General features: G+C 43.6%; 1 protein-coding gene across 1 annotated transcript in view; it reads left to right on the forward strand.

The window, feature by feature from the left end:
- FSTL4 (follistatin like 4) overlaps positions 1-4,095 on the forward strand; it is a 239,830-nt gene extending 235,735 nt beyond the window's left edge. The window contains exon 15 of the mRNA XM_049829813.1: positions 763-4,095. Coding sequence (XP_049685770.1) covers positions 763-1,465 — 703 coding nt within the window. The 3' untranslated portion in view covers positions 1,466-4,095. The remainder of the gene's footprint in view (positions 1-762) is intronic.
- Positions 4,096-22,605: the final 18,510 nt, after the last annotated feature.

Here is a 22,605-nt window from a genome sequence, read left to right on the forward strand (position 1 = left end):
GCATGTATCTTTTACAGAACATTTATTCTCTGCTCACTGTTGTCTGCCTTCTCTTGAGACAGAAAACAAAGACCCCTTTTCTTCAGCACACCCTGGCTGGGTATGTTCCCCGAGAAATGTTTCACACCTTCCCTGGGCTGGCGGGACGATGTTTAACACAGTCTGCTCTACACCTCAGCCTTGCCAGGTCCTGCAGTGGTCCCCAGGCACCACGGGTAGCAAACGCACAGCACAGCTACCTTGTGATGCTGTAATTTAAGAGATGAGGTTGGACGTGGTCTTCACTCAGTGGTTATGCATACAGCTTGAAGTTGCTCTCTGGCCCCAGCCTGGCAGGGATATGCTTTATTTTGAACAGTTTTGTATTTTGAGATTGAGGAAGTCTTGAGTATATATTGAACAGGTTAAATACAAAACTGGTCAACACTAGCCTACAAAACACCCGAGCCGTGATATCATTGCTATTGCAAATTGGTCTTCCCCAATAAAAGGCTTCAGCTCTTGAAGATGTTATTCAAATACCCAAGCACATATTCAAGCTTCCAGGATCAGGTTGCTAACTTTAACCAAACATGTACCTCCTTTTAGCATGTTTTAGAAGCACTAAAACGAGCGAGATTTCTTACAGAAAAGAGACAGCATTACTGCACACACTTCCGAAACCAACAGGATAGAGTTTCCCAGTTCTGCTGACTTTTGTCTTTTCTCAAGCATATCACCGTGTCTCCAGAGATGACTTCAGTGTCGTGTTTTCTGTTTCAGGTTTGGCTTCATCTTTAACAAATCGAAATCTGCAGTTCACAAAATTGACCTGGAAACTGTGACTCACATCAAGACCATCAACTTCAAAAACTATAGCTGCGTACCGCAGACCATGGCTTATACCCACCTGGGCGGTTACTTCTTCGTCCAGTGTAGGAGGAATAGGTTGGTGGCTGCCTCGCCACAGCTCATTATTGACAGTGTTACCGATGCCGTCATCGGCCCCAACAGCGACGTGTCGGGCACACCTTATATCTCACCAGATGGACGCTATTTGGTCAGTGCAGATGAAGACAGTGGCAGGATCAGAGTCCAGGCTCTAACTGTCCAAGGGGAAATCAAGTTGATTTATGACTTACAAACAAACATACACGTATCTGATCTGACATTTCAACCCTCTTTCACTGAAGGCAATCAGTACTATATATATGCTACTTCACATTTGCAAACAGATGTGCTTTTTGTAGAGCTGTCAACGGGGAAAATGAATGTACTGAAGAATTTAAAGGACCCTATCACATCCAAAGACTGGCCCTGGAGCAACTACAACAGAATTATGAAAGACAGTGGATTATTTGGACAGTATCTCATTACACCAGCTAAAGATTCATTGTTTGTTATAAATGGAAGGCAAAATACGTTACGCTGTGAGGTTTCAGGTATAAGGAGGGGTAACACAGTGGTCTGGGTTGGAGAGGTATGAAAGGGCAATAGCAGTAGAGCCTTCGGCAGGCAAGTAGCGGTTGGACCTTTACACTGCAACAAAGGAGCAGTAGCATTGTATATTTTTACACTGGGAAAAAAAAAAAAAAGAAAAAACAAAAAAACCCTGTATAGGCTTCATGGTACAACACTGGTCTACTTGCAAGTTTTATAATATAAGGTATGCTCTGCTAATAGGAAGTGGTTTTGAAGGGATGTTTTTTATTTGGGGGTATGATTTCTGGTTATGAGGAAAATGCTGGGAAGTGAATAATATCTCCACTGAGATACCGTATAAGCCACGAAACCTAGTGATTCTGTAGAACAAAACAGATTTTGAGTTTCCATACTGAGGAGCTTTTATGTTATGTTCAAGCCATCACTTTTCTTTCCTGTATACCTTGCCCGTTAGCTGTGCTGACTACCCCACCCCAACACAGAGAGACTACAGAAGCAATGACTGCAGTTAAAATTCAACTTTGGATGATGAGGGGAAACAAAGCAACAGAGAGCAGTTTTCAACCCACAGAAACCTAGGAGCGCGATTTAATGAAAACTGATCAGTTTTCTCTGCAGGATGGCTTTGGGAGGATTCACAGATGCGATTTCAGAAGGAGGCATAACAGAAATAGTAACTGTCAGCTCGCTTTCTTCTGCACTTAATTTTGCTCTTGGTACTACTGAAGGCAATGTTATGAGGTTCCCCCCCTTCTTCTAATGCGTATTTGTGTGATTGTATTTGAGAAATTTGGCATGAAATATCCAGGCCATTAGAGTGGGTAAAAGCCAGGAAACACTGAGCGGGGGGTCAGGGTTTGTAAAAAATTTTGTTGAGAAGAGGGCATTAGTCTTTCAGCAGCTCGTGAGTGCGGTCAGCTTGGGCACAGTATGCAAAATCTGCTCTTCAGGGGCAGAGAATTAGTTACGGTTATTCCCATAGGAGGCAGCAACACTTCTAGAAATTGTTGGTTTCTCTCATTAAGTATTTAGTAGCACTGAAGTCACTTGGTTCTTCATAAAATAATAGCTACAATGACAGAGGGTATTTTTAATAGAAAACTCACTCATTTTCTAGTCATAGCCTTAATTTGCCTATTTCTTTCCAGACATCCCGGGAAACAATTTTTCTCTGTGATTTTTTTTTCTTCCCATTTATAGTACACTTGTTTATAGTCAATTATCTTTTAGTTATGAGCAAAGAGATTCATGTAAAACCAGCTGAATTACCCTAGAATGCAACAGCTGGCATTGAGAAAATTCAGTTGAGTTCCCATAAAAATACAGATCCATTTGCACATTTGGAAGATATAAAAACTTTTCTAGTTGCGTTTTTGTAACTTTCTATATCCATCACCATGAAGGAATCAGGGCAAGAGCAGCTATGGCTCACAAAGCGGTGCAAACCAGGTGAGCACCACTGCCACCGTGAACGGGCTTTGAAAATGTGGTCTTGAGGTGGGTGAAAACTCTCTCTGAAGGTAAGCATCTGTTGCATCGGAGCCGCCCGTCGGCCTTTCAAAAGACCCAGCTCGTTTTGCGAATGACCTTGTTGCCCAGACTTTGTACGAAAGCAGCTGCTGAACGCATCCAGTGATATGTAGTGGCGGAGTAGTTATTTTCCAACACAGATGCTTAAAGTCGCCCATTTCACGATGCACGCAGAGGGATTTTAAATGAGAAGGACGCAGACTAACACTGGTAGTCTTTGCTTTAAATGTTAAACTTCACCAAAAGAGTAGCGTTTTAGCGTGGCTGTAGACCTGAAGTAATTTAAACCATTTCGGTTCTATAGAGAATATATAAAAATCTGTTCAGACAGACAAAGAAGGGGAGCTGAATCCTATGAATTCATTAAACATGGAGTCCTTGAAATTGCCCTTCAACATCCATAGGCTGAACCCTACATCTCTTTTCACTTATGAGCCATAGGGGTTAGAAGCGACTGTCCCATCATTGCAACACAGACATAGGAAACAGATTGGCATAGCCTTCCTTTAGCAATGCATGGTGTCCATGATTTTCTACTCATCTGGTTAGGAAACATACCCATGTCAAGGAAAGGAGAAGACCAGCTCTGTAAGTACCTTTAAATATGCACAACTCCTTTCTTGAACGAAGCTGTATCCATACATTGCAGTCATCCTAAATGTGTTTTACCAAGGCCAAACACTGCTCTCGTGTTATCTTTTATGACTTCTTGAATATTTTATTATGCCTATGGTAAGTTTCCCCGTAGAGACGTTCATTGTGTCATAGATCAAGCAAATATTACTTTTTTAAGAATATTTAAAAAACCCTGTATATATCTGTTCAGGTACATATTCTTGAGGCTGGTTTATATATAGGCTGTGAAAGATGTGTAACAGACCTCACTTCTTCCTGTTTGTCGCAAAATATTGGAATAGCGTTCACTTGAAAAATCCCACTTGGACCTTCCAAAGATGTTCCCTTTCTTCCCTCTTCAGCCCAAGTTCTGGTGATGTGTTTTCTAAATTATCCTAATGGTTATATATCATACTTAGCAAATGAAGTACAACTTAGATTGTCCACACTACTTGTGAACAGTTCCAATGACAGTCAAATCTGACATTAAAGTGCTGCACATTTGTTATTCTGATTTTATTTTTTTCATGACACCGAAATTTTGTATCTACTCAAAAAATGTTTCAACTCATTTTTCCCTTTCAACTCGGTCAAAAAGAGACTACGTTTCCTTGTTTGCAGTTTCTTTCCTGCTCCCTTCATGTTCTCCACCAATTCACAATTAATTCCTAGCTAATAAATTAATTAATCACAGCAATTAATTGAAATGAATTTAAATTTAATTGGTGGCCATTTAGTTATCCTATAACACACATATATGAGTTGGGTATTCTGACACTAGAATCATGGGAAAAATAGTCCCTGGTTGACAATAAGACTCTAGTCCCAAGATCAGATGCATTTTCCATCCATCATTGAGGTTAAACAGCAGTATAATGGAAATACTGTTTTGTCTTAGTATTTTCCTCAGTATTTTCACTTTCTGAATGAGTGAGAGTTTTTACTTAACATCTTTAACTATGCAGTTCAGTGACTATTGAGAAAGCATCCACTTTTCTTTCAAATTGGAGAGAAAGCTCACGAGTGCCTTAATTTAGAATCCGTGACAATAATTAACATATCCTTATCATTTAATACTTTTTTTTTTAAAACATTTATTTTTTTACCACTACAAAAAAAGCAACAGACCTCCCAAAAGATGTCAGTGGGCAGAGGTGGGCATGCCCACAGGATGGGTGGGAGATGGGAAACTGGCCGGGCTGCTCGGTCACCCCTGCAGAAGGGGTTTAGCGGGGGGGGGGGGGGGGGGGCTGTTGAAAAACTCCCACCTTGAAGGAGTTGGGCTGTTTGGCCGCGTTGACCTCCATGAACACGGCATCTCCCGAGAGACACGCGAGTCCTGATGACCTGTTGACAAGTACTTATTTACTTGATTTATACCATGATTAGGTCTTAATTACTAGAGCGCCCGGTAGTGTGCTAGGTACTGCGTAAACCAGATAAAAAGGCCAAGATCTCAATTCTGTAAGGAGATAACGGCTAATTCCCCATATGACCTTACAGCAGGTCAACAAAATGAACAGGAAAGCAGGAACCGAGGCCGAGGGAGACGTAAGGGTTGACAGGAGTGTGATAACCTGGTTATTTGTCAAAGATACGGGCATGCCCTAAGACCCCCTTTGTCCCTCCCCATTCAGGGCTTTATTTTAAGTTAAATGTTTCACTCTTGCTTCTCTTCATCAAATGCCTGCGACTGGGGCTGGGACTGGGACCAGGACACTCAACCCCAGGGATTTCCTATCCTAGGACTTGCCACCTCATGCTGGGATAATTTCTCCCTTAGAACACCAGGGAATAAATCATGCTTGTTCTAATGAAGTACATCCCACGAGGTGAGCATCCAGCGCCTGGTTTCCGTACTGGATTACAACTCCCACTCTACCTCCCATCCGAAACCTGCATTTACTGCCTGACAAACAAAACCAAAAAAACCCCTACAATACAGTTAGGTTATGGCAAACAAAACAGCGATCAATGTTATAATTTCCTCTTCTAGCGCCGCTTCTTGCTCCTAAGAGCTCACCCCATAACCCAGCCACCCTCCCCTCCGCCCTCCCTCGCACACATTTCCACTGCCAGCCGTGTGCTTTCACGACAGGTACCACCAGCTGCTGTTCCCCAAATGCTTTGAGGCTCCTTTCTGGATTTCACCCCTCCTTCCCCCTTCGTGCAGCTCTGCCCTGGCGCTGCGGCACGTGGTTCCTCCTGCCGCCGCACCGCCGTGGTGTCCTCCCCCAGCCGCTGCCTGCTTTACCCAATCCCTGCTGGAGTAGGAGATTTTTATTTCTTTTCTTTTTTTTTTTTTTTCCCCCTTGTTACTTTTTGAAGCAGACTGAAATAAAACGCGGGGAAATCTCTCCATCTGGAGACCAGGAAAACCTGTGTGTTTCTTTTATCTGAGAGACGTGCGACGCTATTTGATGTCGAGGATGGGACAAATTCCCAGCCAAGCACAGGAATGTAGTGCTGCTATCTGCTAGAGGAAGAAGATGACACCCTTTTTTTAACCTGCCTCCAATGAGAGGGTGGGTTCTTTTTTTAACACTGATCTCTAAAAATAAAGAATAAAATGGCAAGGCTATAAAGATTTTTTTTTAAACGAGGCTAAAAACAGAGGCAGGCAGGCAGGAATCTCACCTCTCTGCTCGCATCTGGAAAAAATCAAGCTGCCCCCAAAATGCAAAGGCGCTGACTCAGGGCTCGTGCCCGAGCGGTGGGACTGAGCTGCAGCCTGGGCTGGGTCCGTGTGATAAAAGGGGCTGCAAATACAGAGCTGCAACTATTATTTTTTTATTACATGCAGCGTGAGCTGGCTGTTGCAGCCCAGTCCAATGCATTTGCCAAAACACCTTAAATGCTGCCCAGTAGGATGAGGGGGGATTTACAGCCCATACAGGCGGAGCAGGATGGTTTGAGCATGACCAGTGCAACTTGTGATGTTCTTGGCCCGATCTGCTCTCTGCACCAGCTGAATTGATGCCGGTAACTCAGGTCAGCGGCGTGTACGGTTGGCCCCGCACAGCCGGGTGGGAAGACGTACCGGTGCCTTCACGCGGTGCTCGTAATGACCCTCAGCGCCTTGACCCAGGCTGCTCGGGTGACTTACGCTAGTAAAGAAGCTCTGTTCTCCTTTGGGGTTTTTTTCCCTTCCTGTAATTTCATTTGCCCCTCATTGTAAGAAAATAGAAAATTCCTGAAAAAGGGATGAAAACTAATGCTAGTGGCCCAAAACTCAAAGGTGAACAAAGGCTCTCACCTTAAGTTTGGGAAATGTGGGGGATTGCAGCTCATATTTTCCAAATGCTTGTAGTTGTTGCAAGACAAAAAACAAACCCAAAAAAAGTCATTATTTTTTTTAACCAGTTCCCAATACTAACTTTAAAAAAAAAAAAAAAAAAGAAAGAAAGAAAAAAGAGCCCTGCTGTGGTGCTTCTACCATGCAAATTGCCACTGCCTAGAGGCTTGTTTAATTAAGCACTTCAGCCTCTAACCCTTGGCAGTCTATGGTGTCTTTGACACTTGTCCAAAGCCATCAGATAAAGACAGTAAGCGCAGCAGAGAGCAGAAAGCCAGCTGTGTCTAGTAAACAAGACAAGCACTAAATCAAACAAGAAGCCCATCCCAATTTACAAAGGTCAGACCACTGGCATTTCCAAAAGTAAAACTCAGATTCCCGGATTAGCAAAGGTTTCTCCCCACAGTTGCACGTGCGTGATGCCGTGCACGGCTCGGTGGCCACATCACTGTCCGCACCAGCGGATGCCCAACCCAAGAGCCGTGTGCTTTCCAGTTAATTTTTACCTTACAGCAAGACGGTGCGATGATGACCAGCACTTCAACCGCCCTGTAATCATGGCAGAGCAAAAAGTGGAGCGTTACCCGAAGAGATTTCTTTTCTACTGCAAGGAATATTACAGAGGGAGAGTTTTTAATGGTTTATTTAAGGCCGCAGTAAACTCAATGTTAATTGACTCCCAGAAAGTGGAGGGAAGCTTCTGCATAGGAAAGTGCATAATTTTTGCAGAGGATTTGCTTCAGGGGTTGCAAAGCCTGATCTGAGTGGGGTCAGGCAGGGAGACCAGGTTGGCATTGTGGACTCTCACCTCTCTTTTCTTTAGGCAGGTCCAACCAAGCTAGAAAAGAGTAATAAGGTATCCGCTAGGAATTTTTATTTTTTTCAAACTGTATTATTTCCTACTTTCAACCCTCATCTGTTTTAGCACAGCTGCACCATGCAGGCTGGACCTCCTGTAAGCTGTTTCTGAGCATTAAGAATGCAGAATTTTCCAAACATCAGCCCTGAACACCCTGTTGTGCAGATAATTCAATATGAGCAGCTATATTATATTTATCTGTATTTGGAGCGTTGCATTGCTCCAGTCTTATTTTTACATGGAATCCAAGGGAATTCCTTTAAAATATAGTGTCAAAAATATTGGTGGACCACAAGTAGAGGCTGACTGCTGGCTTATTAATTACCCTCTCTAGCATCCCTTCCTTTCCAGTGGCTGATCTGAAATGGTCTATACCCACCTGAAACCTAAGCTTCAGGTTCTTCTCTTCATCCAGATCATCAGCACATCTAGTCCTAGTGCAAGTAAAATTCCCCGCTGTGCCCAGCACAGCTGAACTGCTCCAGGAAGATACCACATATTGACACAGACAGCAAGTGCCAGCAAGCCCCGCTCCCTCGGCAGTTTTCCAATTCCCAAGCTTGGTCAGCACAAAATCAGCTCTGTATTAAACACAACTTCAGCTTTGAAGCCGGCTGACTCTGGCATCCAACCGTTGGCACATAGGATGCCATCTTTATCCCATAGCCAAAATTACTCACTATTTTCTCTCTGTAAAATTATTTCAATCCAGTAAATACATCAGCTTCTTTATGATTTCTTAAGCAGATTTTATTGTCTCAAGGCAAGGCATTTTCTCAAGCCTGAAAATTCTTTATGTGATTTTTTTTTTTTTTTTTAATTTACATCAAGAGGATTGATGTAAATATAGAGCTTTGGGGAAGGTTTAGGTTTAGAAAGGAAAGCAGCAGTTGCTGTATTAAACATGCTGGTGGTCCAGGGCTGGTCCTTCCCCGCGCCCCTCCGGTGGCTTCGCCCAGCCCCACGTGCCGGAGCACGGAGCCTGGCACCGCTGTCCACCCTGGTGAGGAGGTGGCGAGGCCATTAAAACAGGGACTTGGAGTCAGTTTGCTGGATACTTTCTGTTTGCACAGTTTACAACAGACTAACTACTGGTAGCTCTGAGCGCACGTGGGAAAATTAACAGCATCCCTGAAGTGTACTAACTACACCAAGTTCTCACGTCTGATGGCACGAAGATTCCCCAAGCACAGGACATTGCAAATGTTCTGCCCCTTCTTCATGGACAAATATTTGGGCAAACATGTGGCCAAAAATAATAACCCCACAAATTATTATTCTCTCCAAATAAAAGGTGGGGGACTGCAGGCTAAAAGCTTTTTTATTTCTTTCCCGAAACTTCACTGGGGACAGTGAGAACTAATGATTAACTGCGATTAAGCTTGAAAGCTATGGCTGAAGAAAACAAAATTCAACCACTTTTGTCGATACCTAAATCATGAAGAGCAGAGAGCAACATTTTAACACTCATTTGCATTTTAATAGGCAAATATCTGCCTCTTTTGCTACAGCTTTATATTTTGGGCACACAAGCCTGTGATTTGCCTGTGTGGATTCCTTATTCATCCTGGACATCAATATGTCCTCTAAGTTCACCACAAAGCACAACTCTAGACATAGCGCCAGGAATCTCGAGGGAAATTCCCACCCCACCACGGCAACAAGCCGCCGTGGAGGCGAAGGCTCAGGGAAGTCTTCCTCCCTTCCACTGCTCGCAGGGCAGCCAAAGAGCAGCTGTAGCACAGCTCGAGTCACATAATACAGGCCAAGCCTTAAGATAAATGTATGAAGTGGCCCGCTGCTAATTGAACAGGGGCTGTTTTCCAAACTGAGGGGGTTTTTCCCACCTTTTTTCTTTCTCCCCTGGTCTCTGAACAGCATTTCCAGCCGCTTATTGCCACCGCCCCAGCTTCATCAACCTCTGAAATCTCTGTGTGCTCCCAACTCTCGCCAAAACAGGGATCCTGCTCTCATCCTGCAGACAAAAGCTTATTCAGCAGCTGAAGCAAGACAACCCCGCAAGACCTGCTAGAAAAGCCTTGGGAACCTCGGCGGGTGGCCTTGGGGTGGTTTTTCTTTTCCCCTTGATAGAAGAGCCTCTGCGTGGATGGGCCAGTTCACATGCTGGGGTCAGTGGTGCTCTGTCCTGTACGTACACAGCTACAGAGTGTCAACAGCACATCCCTACCCTTTAAGACTTGCTGAAAGTCAGGTTCATTTGTCTCAAGACAGACTAATAGTAGTTTTCAGCACTAAACACACACACTGGAAATTGTGCAATGGAAAAATAAAAAAAAAAAATCAGCTTTGCCTGAAAAAGCCTCCTCTTGTAATGCTTGTACATGTGAATTTTCCCCCTTATTTATAAAATATATGAAAGTATTTTTAATACATCAACTTTAGTAGAGATTTGTACCTACACAGTATTAGTGTGCAACATTTGAAATACATTTGTATTTACTTTGATGTGTTATATAGTGCAGCTCACACAGTGTATTTGCAGTGATCCGGTATAGAAGAGGAGGGGCAAAAAAGAATCACACAAAGTGCTCTCTATAGATACTGTAAATGCTCTTTTTCTCCAAATTTTACAATAAAACTTGACAAAAGCTCATGCTGACAGTGTGTCTTTTATCCTTTGGGTGTTGTTAGGATTATCGGTGACAGGCTACTGCCTCCCTTTTGCACTGGATGTAAATCTGCCATCAATGGCTTTTTAAACTGTGGGTGTATTCATTCAGCTGAAATACAGTTGAAATGATGAGCAGGGCTCCTCTCCGCCCTAAAAAAGCAGCTGAGTGTAATTTCTATGTGTATGCATGCATTGTTCATATGCACAAGTTTTTAATGGTATATTTGCAGCTGGCAGCTTGCACGTCCAGACTGGACCAGTGGAAAGGTGCAGGAAGGGCTGGAGGTGTGCGTGGGATCTGTCACCCATCACTGGTAGAGATTAATTTCTTCCAGGACGGTACCACAGCCCAGCGCAGGCAGGACAGGACTGCAATTGAGCGTACCTTTTCTAAGTGTATTCACACTGCGAAACTCAGCTCAAGCCCTGTGCAATCCTACAGCGGCTTATGGGATTGGGCGGGGTGTAAATCAGGGCAGCCTTTGGCCCTTGCTGATTGATTCAAAGACGTCAGTCTGTGTTTCTGGGTTAGCTGTGCAGCTTACCACGCACTTTTCCAGGAGCCTTCGTCTTTGGTGTTGCAGGGAGACCGATGAACAGCCAACACCGTACCTGGCACCAGCCCCTCTGCAGGTCGATTTGTGGCAGACCTTCTCCTAAAAGCAATAAGGTTGGAATAGGTGAGCTCCCGGTTTTCTCACGTGCAGTGTACTATGGCTCTGTGGGTTTATATTTAAGATTAGCCTGCCATGTCTGTGTATTTAATGTATAATTATAATTTTGGCCTGGGAAAAATTAGTCTGTCTTCACATGGAGCTATTGCAACACTGAGACACAGATGGCTGATTATCGAAATGTCTAATAGCATCTTTGTAATAGTCCTAAGGCAAAAAAAACCCACCACTTTTGACAAGCATTATTTGCTGAAACAAATTCCATTTAATTAAGACATGAAGTCTGCACTGAAAGACATCCTAGCTTGTCAACAATATTAACTGCAGCATATACTGCTAGAGGTTATGCTTTGCATTAAGGCTAAATGGTAAAGGACAGGAGTTTTTGAAGAATCTTTTAGGCTTTCCTGCGTAGCAAGGCTAAGCTGGTCATTTTTCTTGAACACTCTTTTACTTTAGAAGCTCAAATCGGTGCTGATGAAAACACCCAACTTACAGCTTTGGAGGCTAAATTCCTCTCTGTACCCTAAAAAAACTCATTTCACCAGCACAGGCTGTTCTGCATGCCCTGCCCCAAGGCCTGCAGATCCCTGACATCCCTGGAGCGGAGCAGCCGGTGGGTGCGCAGGGGCTCTGTCAGCAAGACCATCGCCGCTCCTGAGCACTTCTCCTAACAGGATGGGCGTTGGGAAACCATCCCTCGTGCAACCACATCGGCTGGACAATATTGCACCGGAGACTCAGCAGAAACCATGGGCTTTTTCCAAAGGATGAGGAGGTTGCTGTGCACCGCTCGTTGAGTGAGACTCGTTAATGCATGGAGGGGTTATAGGCAGAGCCAGCAGCTCAAGGTCCACAGTATCCCATATGGCAGTAAAATTATTCAAGGAGAAATTATGCAGATAGTGAACATGTTCAAGCCGCAATGAATTATGCTGAAAACATCAGCACAAGTAGCAGTCAATTTGTGTTACGGTCAACGAACGCAGCTTCACTTGTTAGAGGCCCCGGAGGCTCAGGGGCCTGGGATACGCAGGGATGCTCTAATAAACACCCTGAAACTGCTGCTCTTGCATCAGTATGCGACAACACTTGGAAGTTAGCCGGGAAAAAAAAAAGTTCAGCAGTAACAGCCGTCGTGCAAGTGGCACAACACTTCATCCACTAGCAGGTCAGCCACTAGTTCTCCAGACACACTGGAAGGCATTGTAATCCCAGGCAAGACCAGGAAAATGCACTGATCCATGTTATCGTTACAGGGGTGGGGGGAACGTACAATTAGCAGATGCACTTACCTGCCATTATACTGAAAGTAAGGGTACAGCACTCTTTTAAAAATGAAACTGGGCACTGTCCCTCCAATAAGCCAAGAGTCTGCTGATTGCTGTAAGCCAGATTTTTAAAACCAGCCTTATGTTGATTAGCGACTTCTACCGACACCTTATGAGTGAGAGCACCAGGAAAAGGTCTCCTGGTGCAGAGTCCAGTGGCCACAGTCAGAGAAAATGGACTCCGGATAAGGTACAGGTTTTGGGGAGCTATCATCAGGTTTGTGTCAAACATCCCTTCAAAACATCGCCAAAGCAGGGTGGAGGCTGATATGGTCTTCACGAACCATCGAGTGATCATACAGGCTATGTGAAATTTGTGTTTATTGAAATCCTTCCCGCAATAAAATCAAAGCCACTGGCAGTTGTTTCAAAGTGTTTCTTTAAGTCAGCCAAACAAATCCCTGAATTATCATCTGCAGCAAACAAAATGCAGACACGCTATTAAGCCAGGCTGTAAATATCGTTGAAAAGCACACCCTGACTAATAAATTAGGGGCTGTAGTGGCAATGGTGTTAATGCAAGCCTGGAAGGAGACGCTCACTGGGGGCGAATAATGTATTTGTGGTGTTGCAGGAGAGAGGCAGCTAATGGATGCCGGTTGTGTAGCACACATTGTTCACAAAACCGTTCAGATCGCTGCCAAGCACCTCGCGATCGATGGGCGAGTGATAGCCGGGAAGATTTACACTCACTTTCACACCTCCTCGGGAAGGCTGGGATGGTCCAGAGCGTGCCCTGAGATTGCTGAAAACTCAGTGCCAAAAAAAGTCCCAGGTACAGGCTGCCGGTTTCCAGACCTTCAATAAAGTGAATATGGCATCTTCAAGGATTTGCTGGCCTTTCCCCTGTCAGAGGGAAAAATATTTGTTAGGCAAAATTTATGAATGGATGGAAGAAGAAAGCCAAGAACTGTAAGAATACAACATTACTAGAGTCCTTTAACAGATCAGGACGTAATTAATTCATCGTTTCCAGCAAGCTTCTACAGCAACCCCCCCTTTTTTTCCCCCCCTTATTTATTTACTTTTGCTCTTGAGGTTAGATTCAATCAGTGCCAGAAAAATTCATGGAAGACAGCAAAGCTTTGCAGGATGAAACTCAACCCACGGTGGAGGTTTCAGCCTCGCAGGAGAGTTCCCACGGGCAACTGAGTAAAGAAGTGTCCCCCACACACGCGCTAAACATGAGAAATGTCCACGAGAGCCCTTTTCCGCTTGGGTTCAGGACGGGATCCCATGACGAGATAGATGGCAGGGGTGACGTGAGTTAATGCCACCTCATGGAGCGACTTCGGTGAGGTGGGAGGAGGGACAGGGACGTGCCCCTTGCTGCAAAATGTGCACGGGAGCTGCCGGGGAGATGTCCATCCCTGCTACAGGCACATGAAAAAGTGAAGCGGGAAACAAGGAGCAGTAATGGAGCTCATTGCAGGATTGGCATCTGCCACTCCGACTGCTCCGTGTGCGAAGCGCAGATGTCCTTCCACCTTCTGCCTCGCTGGGCAATATTTCATGGCAGCAAGCTGCTTTCCTTTCGCTGTGCAGCAGCCAGAACAAAAAGGATCAGCGCCCTGACTGGCTACTGGCATAAAAAAATAATTGGAAGGAGCAATGGTCTTCTGAATATGCAACAATCAATAGGAATACTGGATTTGGCAATATTTCAGGTACTGGCGTAGGCGAAGCCATTTTCAAAATGGAAGGAAAAAAAAAAAGAAAAAACATTTCTACCTGCAATCCTCAAGATGGCTGTTAGCAGTATTAACAATCTGATCGCTAATGGCTTCAATCCAGCATATGAGGATTTATGCCCTTCATTTCCTTTGAAGATAAGGTACTGCAGGATCAGTAAATCCCTACTTGGATGTGAAGCAAATGTCCTGGAGGGTGTCAGTGTGCCCTGTGCCCCTGCGCCCCGCCTGGCCCGGGAGTGAATCAGCTCATGAACTGTGCTGCTGAGTCCAGAGTTCATTAGCTGCAGCACCGATTTGTAATTAACTGCAGAACCGTAAGTTTAAACCAGCATGCTGTTTTCTTTCTTTAAGATGCTTTATGGTCACTACATGGGGCATGCAATTTCATCTTCCTGCAGGAACAGAGACTTTAGCTAAGCAGCATCAGTTCAGTGACGATAATGTTTAAATCTTCATTAAACTCATCCTTCCCATAATAAATATTCACAAACTAATATTTTTAATGGCTTAGTGGGTGAATTTTAAGTTATTTACTCATTTGTCCCATTTTATTTACTACATTTTTGTTTGTGTCATCACATCATTTAATTATTTAATGACAGGGCAGGGCAGCAGCCTCTGCCATATATTGGTAGACCACAGAAGTCATATATGTGACGTGCATTAACTGTTATTGTTAGGACTGTGCGAAAAAAATCCTGTGATGACAAAAACGTCAAGAAATTATTCTTCTTGTGCCTTTACTCCAGAGGCAGAGACTGGATTGTGGTTCTATGGCATAGCTTGGGGTTACATGTAGTCATAACCTTTGAGGGGCAGTCCAGGATCGCTAGTTAAAAATACCCCTATGTAAATATAAATGAATCCAGCAAATACTATGGTAAATGGAAGCGCCACACATACAGATTACACCGCACCTTCCCACGCCCTGGCAGGTTTGGTCCGCACAATCCCAGTATGGACCAGTCAGGCGTTACCCAAAGGTGGCCCCGTGGGTACCGTAGGAGTGCAAAACTTGACTTCTGGTTCCACTTCAGTAGAGCAAGTCTCACTACATTGACTTGATATATGAGTGCATGAAGGAGTGGGGAAAAAAATAAGGAAATTTTAGTAGAGATAAATAGGATTTACAATGCTGTCATCTCTAGCAACTTTGGCGTTTCAATTCATTAAATGTCCAGACAAATTAGAAGTTTGTATTCATTTAAAATAATTTCTCCTCTTTGACCTAGCTTAATTTATCATTTTGCGTCTTTCTGCAGTGCTTAGGAGAGCTGCTGTTTATATGAACCCAAAGGAATATACAAGTAAAATATTAAGTAGTTATCATTAACAACACAGTACATTAAAACCCAGCACCATAGCTTCCCTGCAGCTATTTTTGCCGAGCCAGACACAAAGTGTTCTCCTACAGATGTAGGATTTGTATTTCTTGCAGTATTAAAGCCGAGACACCTTGTGACAGTGTTTTCACAACTAACACATGTATCTCAGGAATTCAACTGTAGTCACTGCAGAGAAAGAGAAACAGCAAAAGGGAAGTCTGCACTTCAACTTAAACTAATCCTTATTCAAATAATTTATTTTTTTATTATTTTTCTAATACAAACCTCCCATGATTTATTTCTGCAATTTTGTATAAATTTTGGAATTTTATGTGCTTTTACGAGTAGCTACATTTTGGCGATGATAAGTGCTATTTATAATTTTGTATATTCTCATGTTTTCAGAAAGGAGAGGCTGGATAATCAACAAGCATCTACCTGAACATTCATATCTTCAGTTTCAGAAATGAATTCTTGTTTACATCAGCTCTGGGCATACTCCAACAGGTCCAACACAGAGTAACATGTACGCACCCACTCAGAGTTACAGGTAACCCAAGAGTAAGGCTCTCTTGTAACTGCATTATTCATTTCTCCATCATCAGAAATAGATAGTGTCAATGAAGGCTACATAAATTATATTTATCCAGCGGGCTTAAGCAAAGACATAAAGAATCCTGCTAAGGGTTTGGTATCTTCTTTTTAAAGAACATGTATTAATGTGGTTGTCAGGTGGAGAGAGGGATAAGGAAAAGATATAGGACTTCCCCAACATCTTGAGCAAATCAGGCACAGGATAGAATAAACTACTAAGGACAAGACAATTATTAACTACATGAAGGTGCCGTTACTACTTTATTACAGTGCTTCCTGCATAACACAAAACCATAAAAAAACCCTCTAAATTGCAACAAAACCTAAAATTATCACCAAACAATTTCTTCCCTCAATAGCTAATCTGGGCTGCACTAACATCATCTCAAAAGATCCTTTCCAGGATGGTCCTCTATGAGGTGCCAGCAAAAGCCATCGCCGTGGTCTAAACAGCAGAGAACACATACACACATTCCCTCCACTGGAAAACAATACAGCATCTCTATCCAAAGCACAAAGAATAAGTGTAAAGAAGCAAAATGTGTGTATATATATTTTTATATAATATATATAATCAAGTGGCTCTCTGAAGATGATGTGGACTTTCACTCCGTTTAGCAGTCAGGACACGGTAAGCAGCAAAAGATGGTTTTTCCCCCCTATTTCTCCTACAGCACCAAAGTCTGTGGCATGGCATTACTGCTGTTTCAGCCCTTCTTTATTAAAAGCTTTTTATAGAAGACTTAATTTAAACGTACACTTTTGCTGCTCATGGCCATGAGTTTCCCAGGTGAGAAGGCTGACTCTTAATGGCACAACTACCATCTGTTGACTGTCTGAGATGTTCAGGGGGATCTTTCCATGTTGTCTGATTTGATTTCTGCCTGAAATCTGCGCTCCTTCCTTTGGATGACAGCCAGAAAACACCTGTGATTTTTCATTTTGAAATACCATTTGCAGCTTGCTACACGCTGACTTGGGAGTTAAGAGATCTGTGGGGAAATGAGTGATATCAGCAGGAGCAATTTGTCATAATGACTCAGAAAATTACAGGATAAAATGTACGTATCAGCATTACAATAGAAGGAGGGATCATCTGTTCTCCCCTTCAAGCGCGTGGGACCCCCTGCTCCAAACCAAGCCCCCCTCTCACCCCGTGCTGAACGTGAAGCACGAGGCGATGGGCCAGAGCAACCCCGAATGATGGACCCAGCCTCCTTCACCCCAACTCCAGAGCCTGCGAGGCTGAGGTCAAAGACGCTAGCAAAAAAGCCAGGAGCTCAGAGGGCAGGAGGGAGGTGGCACTTCATCAGGTTTGGAAGCCAAATGGTCAATCAGGGAGAGCAGAATTAACTAAGCATTAGTAAATAAAGAGTTTTGGCCATCGGCTAAGCCTACGAACCGCTGTGGTCTGCTTGGAGCGATCCTGCGCGCTCCGTGCCCCAAAGTCTCTGCGGGAACCTGGGAGAAGAGAAACCTGGTGAGAAGGGGGAGGCCAGAGACGTCGCGGCAGAGCGGGGCTCTCCACCGCCGAGAAGCTGCCGCGAGCAGCAGGGCTCTGCCAGGAGACAGGTGAACGGGCAGAAGAATGTCTATAAATAAAAGTCATAGCCCAATGAGTTCTCCCTGGTAAGGCTATTGCAGCCAATCCCTAGATGTGGCTGTGGGGAGCAGAAGTTTCTCTTCATGTTCAGTAGCTGTTCAGAGCTCAGAAAGGGACCTCTGCCACACTGGCTTGTAATATAATAATATATGTGTAATATCTAAAGATCAAGACCATCTCTCTATTAAATTAGATAACAAATAATTAGATAATTTTAATTTACTTTATGAATCTTCTAGAGAGTAAACTGCTTACAGGCAGCTAATGCAATAAACTTACTTTATAAGCAGAAAGCAACATCTGTTACAATGAAGAGTCTGCGGCGCGCATTAGGATTCTGCGCACGCCCAGCTGTAGTTAGAGTAAATGTATCATTAAGTTGGTATCCTTTCCCATTCAAAGCACACTTTTCAAGATTTATGTACTGCAGACAATAAGATAGCAGGTGAATCAACTTGCGCTCGACTCTTCTCGCATTCACCCCCTGTCCCGTGGCAAGGTGACGTTAATAAAAAGGGTAAGACAGCGCGTGGAAGTTAGGTCACTTCTACGTGTGGCAAAAGAAACACAATTTCAGCCCCACGCATGTGGAAAGGCAGAAGCTGTGCTAAAAGAGTATCACTAAGGTCACAATATCAAGCCCTAGAAAAATCAAGAAAGTTCATCATACAGCCTTCCTGGCATACACATTGCTGTCAGAGATGCAATTGCAGGGAGGGTCCCAAGCCACAGACTGCCCAGTGTAGGCAAAAACCTGGATTAATATCACTTCTAAAAAATCTTAAATGTCTTAGCTGGGTATGTGCAAACTGCAATTTTTCCAAAGGTTTGGAAACTCAGCAAACTAGGCAAATAGAAGTGACAGAAAGGGACATTCTTGAGAAATAAATCTACTCTTGCCATAGACATGACATGCCTATTCCAGATCTGAAAGGTGCTATAGGAGATCAATGAATACATTTTCACTTGGGTAAAACAATGCTGCATTTAAGGGGACGTGTCAATCCAAACACCTACCTTTTTCAATGCTACAATGATACCACATTTTCAGAAGTGCCCAGTGATTTCTTAGGTGCCCTCCCTGTTTGAATGGTAGAGGAACCGGGGTTTTGGAGGGTGGATGCTTTATTGCCATTGATGCCACTTGTCTATATTTGTAATTGAACCGGCAGCACAATATAAAAATAAAACCAAATCAGCCGAGCAATGCTATTGTGCATCTTAGCAGTAATAGAAAATCACATTGTCCCTTCAGGCAGATGAGCATAGCACTAAAGATATCTCCTGATGTCATTTATGTGAAAGTTGCATTTTTATTGTAAGTTAATCTACTGTGTCAGTCATACATACAAACCCTGTCAATGGTCATCACGCACTCCAAGAAAATGAGCCTCGCTTGCTACTCAATTTTGCAGTTGCTGACTTCCTCTGTTGTAGGAGAAGTCAACAAGGTAATATTAATGTGCAGGAGTTTGCTTATGAGCACAGTTTATCCGTCTTGGTGGGAAAGAGGGCCAGCCCTCGGCACAAGCACGGGGCTGCATCGTCCATGTGCTTGCTGTAGGTGAAACTGCTGGGAGATCCATGGCAGGTTCATTGGGAAGAGCAAGTGTTGTATCTGTGCTTTCACTAGCAATCATGGGCTCTTAGAATCCCCCTTTTCTTCTTTTTAGAGTCTGGGGCAATTCCCAGCAAGGGGCACTGAGTGTATGGATGGTTTGTTTCAACGCTTTCAACTTTGCATCAACATCTTACCTCCGGGAAGATTAAAGGCTTTGGGGAGAACAAACTTGAACAGCATGAAATAAAGCAAAATAAATCAACACAGGAGCCACACCACCATCACCTATGCAACAAAATCTCCTCCCAAGATTTTGTATATGTGGTGGAAAAATCCAGCAAAACCACCTGATTTACCCTTCCAGACAGAGCTATTGGAGAGCTAACCTCCATGCTGAGCTCTAGATAAGATGCAATCAAAGTTCCTTTGCTGCAGGAAGGTGTCCCTTGCTCTACGTAAGGATGCAGAGATACTGGCGTGATGGATGGCCGAGAAATGATCGTGACAATGCTAGTACAAGGTTACTGTATATTCAAATTGCTGTACACCGACGTTGGAGCTAACCGCATCTTAAACATGGAGCACAAGGGCCTGTGATGTCCAAGAAGTTCTGAAATCTTGGAAGTTGTAACCCTGCTGTACCATTATGGACAAGAGCCCCTGGTTATACTTCACTGCTATACTCAGCAATAAGCTGCTAAAAAGACTCTTCTTTTGCCTCCTGAAGATTATTCCAGCCTAGACTATATGTTATTAAAAATTCCTGGGGCTTTCAGCACCATGGAGCCAATCCCTGTATATTCCCTACCCTTTACCTGGTGGATGGGAAGAGCCTGCGTGTCCTGTGTCCTTCTCCAGGCGGTTACCACAGGAGCAGATGGAGGAAACGTGAACAATTCACTTCTTTAACTCTGGCCGTGAGTTTTCAAAGTAAAGTTCAGTGCACGTCTCAACATGGAGCTCCAGGTCAGCATTTGTCAACGTGCTTTATATAGGAAACAGAAGCTATTTTTAATCTCATTATTCTTCTGGGCGTGAAAATGCGCCTCTTCTCCAAAAAACTCAACCAAACAAAATTCAGAGAAAAGCCTACAACTGCACACACTCCGGAGGATGGCAGATACCTCTGTTACTGTGCTCCGAGGCTTACATACGGCTGTCCAGCTGTGCTTTGCCTGCATGATCCAGAAATAACCGTGAGGGAACACACGGAAGAGTACAAGAGTCTTACTGGGAGAGCATTAGAGAAGATGTATGGCCACAACCCTAAGCACGCCTGTACTGACATTGGACCTGGAACTTGTTCAGCTTTAGATAGTCCACACATTAACCCATGGACCCTGTGACCACAGTGCTCTGACTGTGAAAATTGGGTTGAACGTGGGGCTTCAGGCTTCAGATTTGGACCCATTATCTGCGGTTGGGTCAACTGGCGTAGAAACACGTGTAAAAGAGCTGCCTTAAAATAGCTTTCAGCCTCGTGGGCCATCCAGAAAATTGCATACGACTCCCATATGTGCAGAAAACCCTGTACGAGCTGTGGCATGAGCTGCTCTGTGGGGGGACGGAGGTATCAGCTTCAGATGCACTGGAAATTTGATAAGTGGATTAGGCTCAAGAAAGAATTTCCTGAGGGGGGAAAATACACGTCCGTCTTTTCTACTGAGAAAGGATTCCTAGACCAATCTCATTTATCATGCATTCATTTGTTAAGTAAATATTCATAATATATAAATGCTAGTGTCACTTTAATATTCTGATTAGCATGGTACATCTTTTCCTCCGTCTAGATAATGGTGAAAGTCATACTAATTGAAGTAATGTTGTGTGTCAAATGATATAGAGCTGATTTACTTAAGACTTGAATGTCTGCTCCAATTAACTTCCAAAGTAAATTGCACTGAAATTCCTTTTTCTGTCTTTTATGAAATTGAATACATAAAAAGTATGAGTTGCAAAGCAAATCTGCCAAAGTTCTCTTATATTACCTCTCCACATATTCACTGACTTTCTGCCAGTCATTTCCAAAGCAGAGACAAGCTTGCAAAACTCAAAACAGTTATCCCCCGCTCCTGCAATAAATTCATATCTATTTGCAAATACAAGATCAGTGTTCTGTCTAGTTCCGATTTCAGGCTTTTCTGTACAGTGCACAGCTGTTACAGCAAGCAGCCATTCAAGAGAGAAAAAAACTGTACATGGAATAAAGGATGTGAGAGATATAAAGTCCATATGGTTGAGTGAAATAAGATCATTGTGTCTAAATTGCTTTTTTAACTGTTGCTGGATGTGTTTATAATCCACCTTTACAAGTCACACAAAAAAGCCTCACTCGGGTGGGTTACCATAGAAAGCCTGACCTTATTAACATCCACTGTATCTTGTCATTTGGCCTAACATTGCTGGAATATATTGTACCAACCCCCCCTATATTTTTGCAGTTTAGAAGTGCGTTTGAAAAGTAGTTTACATGACAATCAAGCATCAATTTTAGGCCAGGTGAATGGAATGAATAATGAAATAAAAGGAAACATTAACTGGCCACCAACAGTAAAAACAGAATTATTTTGGCCACATCAGTTTCTAATGAAACGAAGTAGAACAAAATATTCAATGGTCACACAGATATTACTTAAGAATAAGGTGGGGAAAAGCATGATAGACTGGCATCCTAGTTCATTTGATTTTTAAATAGCAAAATTACTAGTTCAGTTGCCAGCACGCTGCTCCTATCTCATGTCTATAAAAACTAACCAGAGGAGACCTAATTCAGGCTCCGATTCAAAGCACTTCAGCCCAAGGTGTAACTCCACACCCAAACCTAAACCCACTCACACTCAAAACCACATACTCTCCTAAACTCTAAGCACTTGTTCACCTTGCAGTGACTTTTAAGGGGAATTTAGATACAGGCTTCATCACTTTGCTGAATCAGCTGGTAGATCTTCTGGACTTGCCCAGGCTGTTGTGTCAAATCCCAGGCAAGGTTTATGCAGGATCTACAACGTTGAAGTGCAAAGACCGCGGGAGGGTGGCTCTGTGACCACGGGTGCCTGGAACCCACGGGGCTTCGCTGAGGACCACCACCACCACCAGCACCAGCATCACCGCCAGCACCAGCATCACCACCACCACCACCATCACCACCACCACCATCACCACCACCGTGCCCCCAGCACCAGCCCCGGGCACTTTCCTGCTACTGCCCAGCCGCTCCACAGCGTTTAATAGCACTTTAAATTCTCCTGGCGAACCAGAAGTACCTGAGAAGGAACAAGTAAATATTTAATCTACTGTCTGAGTTTTAACAGGTAGTTCTGGGGAGAGCTATTGAATTTCTATCCAGAAAGATGATTTGTGTGCTCAGAATATCAGAATCTGATGCTCACACAGGGATGTTCAGAACAGGGAACTCTCGCCAGAAATACTTGAATTACTAACATTTCAGCTGGTCTTCTAATGACTCTCAC

Source organism: Accipiter gentilis, chromosome 26 (genome assembly GCF_929443795.1).
Source record: "Accipiter gentilis chromosome 26, bAccGen1.1, whole genome shotgun sequence".
NCBI lineage: Eukaryota > Metazoa > Chordata > Aves > Accipitriformes > Accipitridae > Astur > Astur gentilis.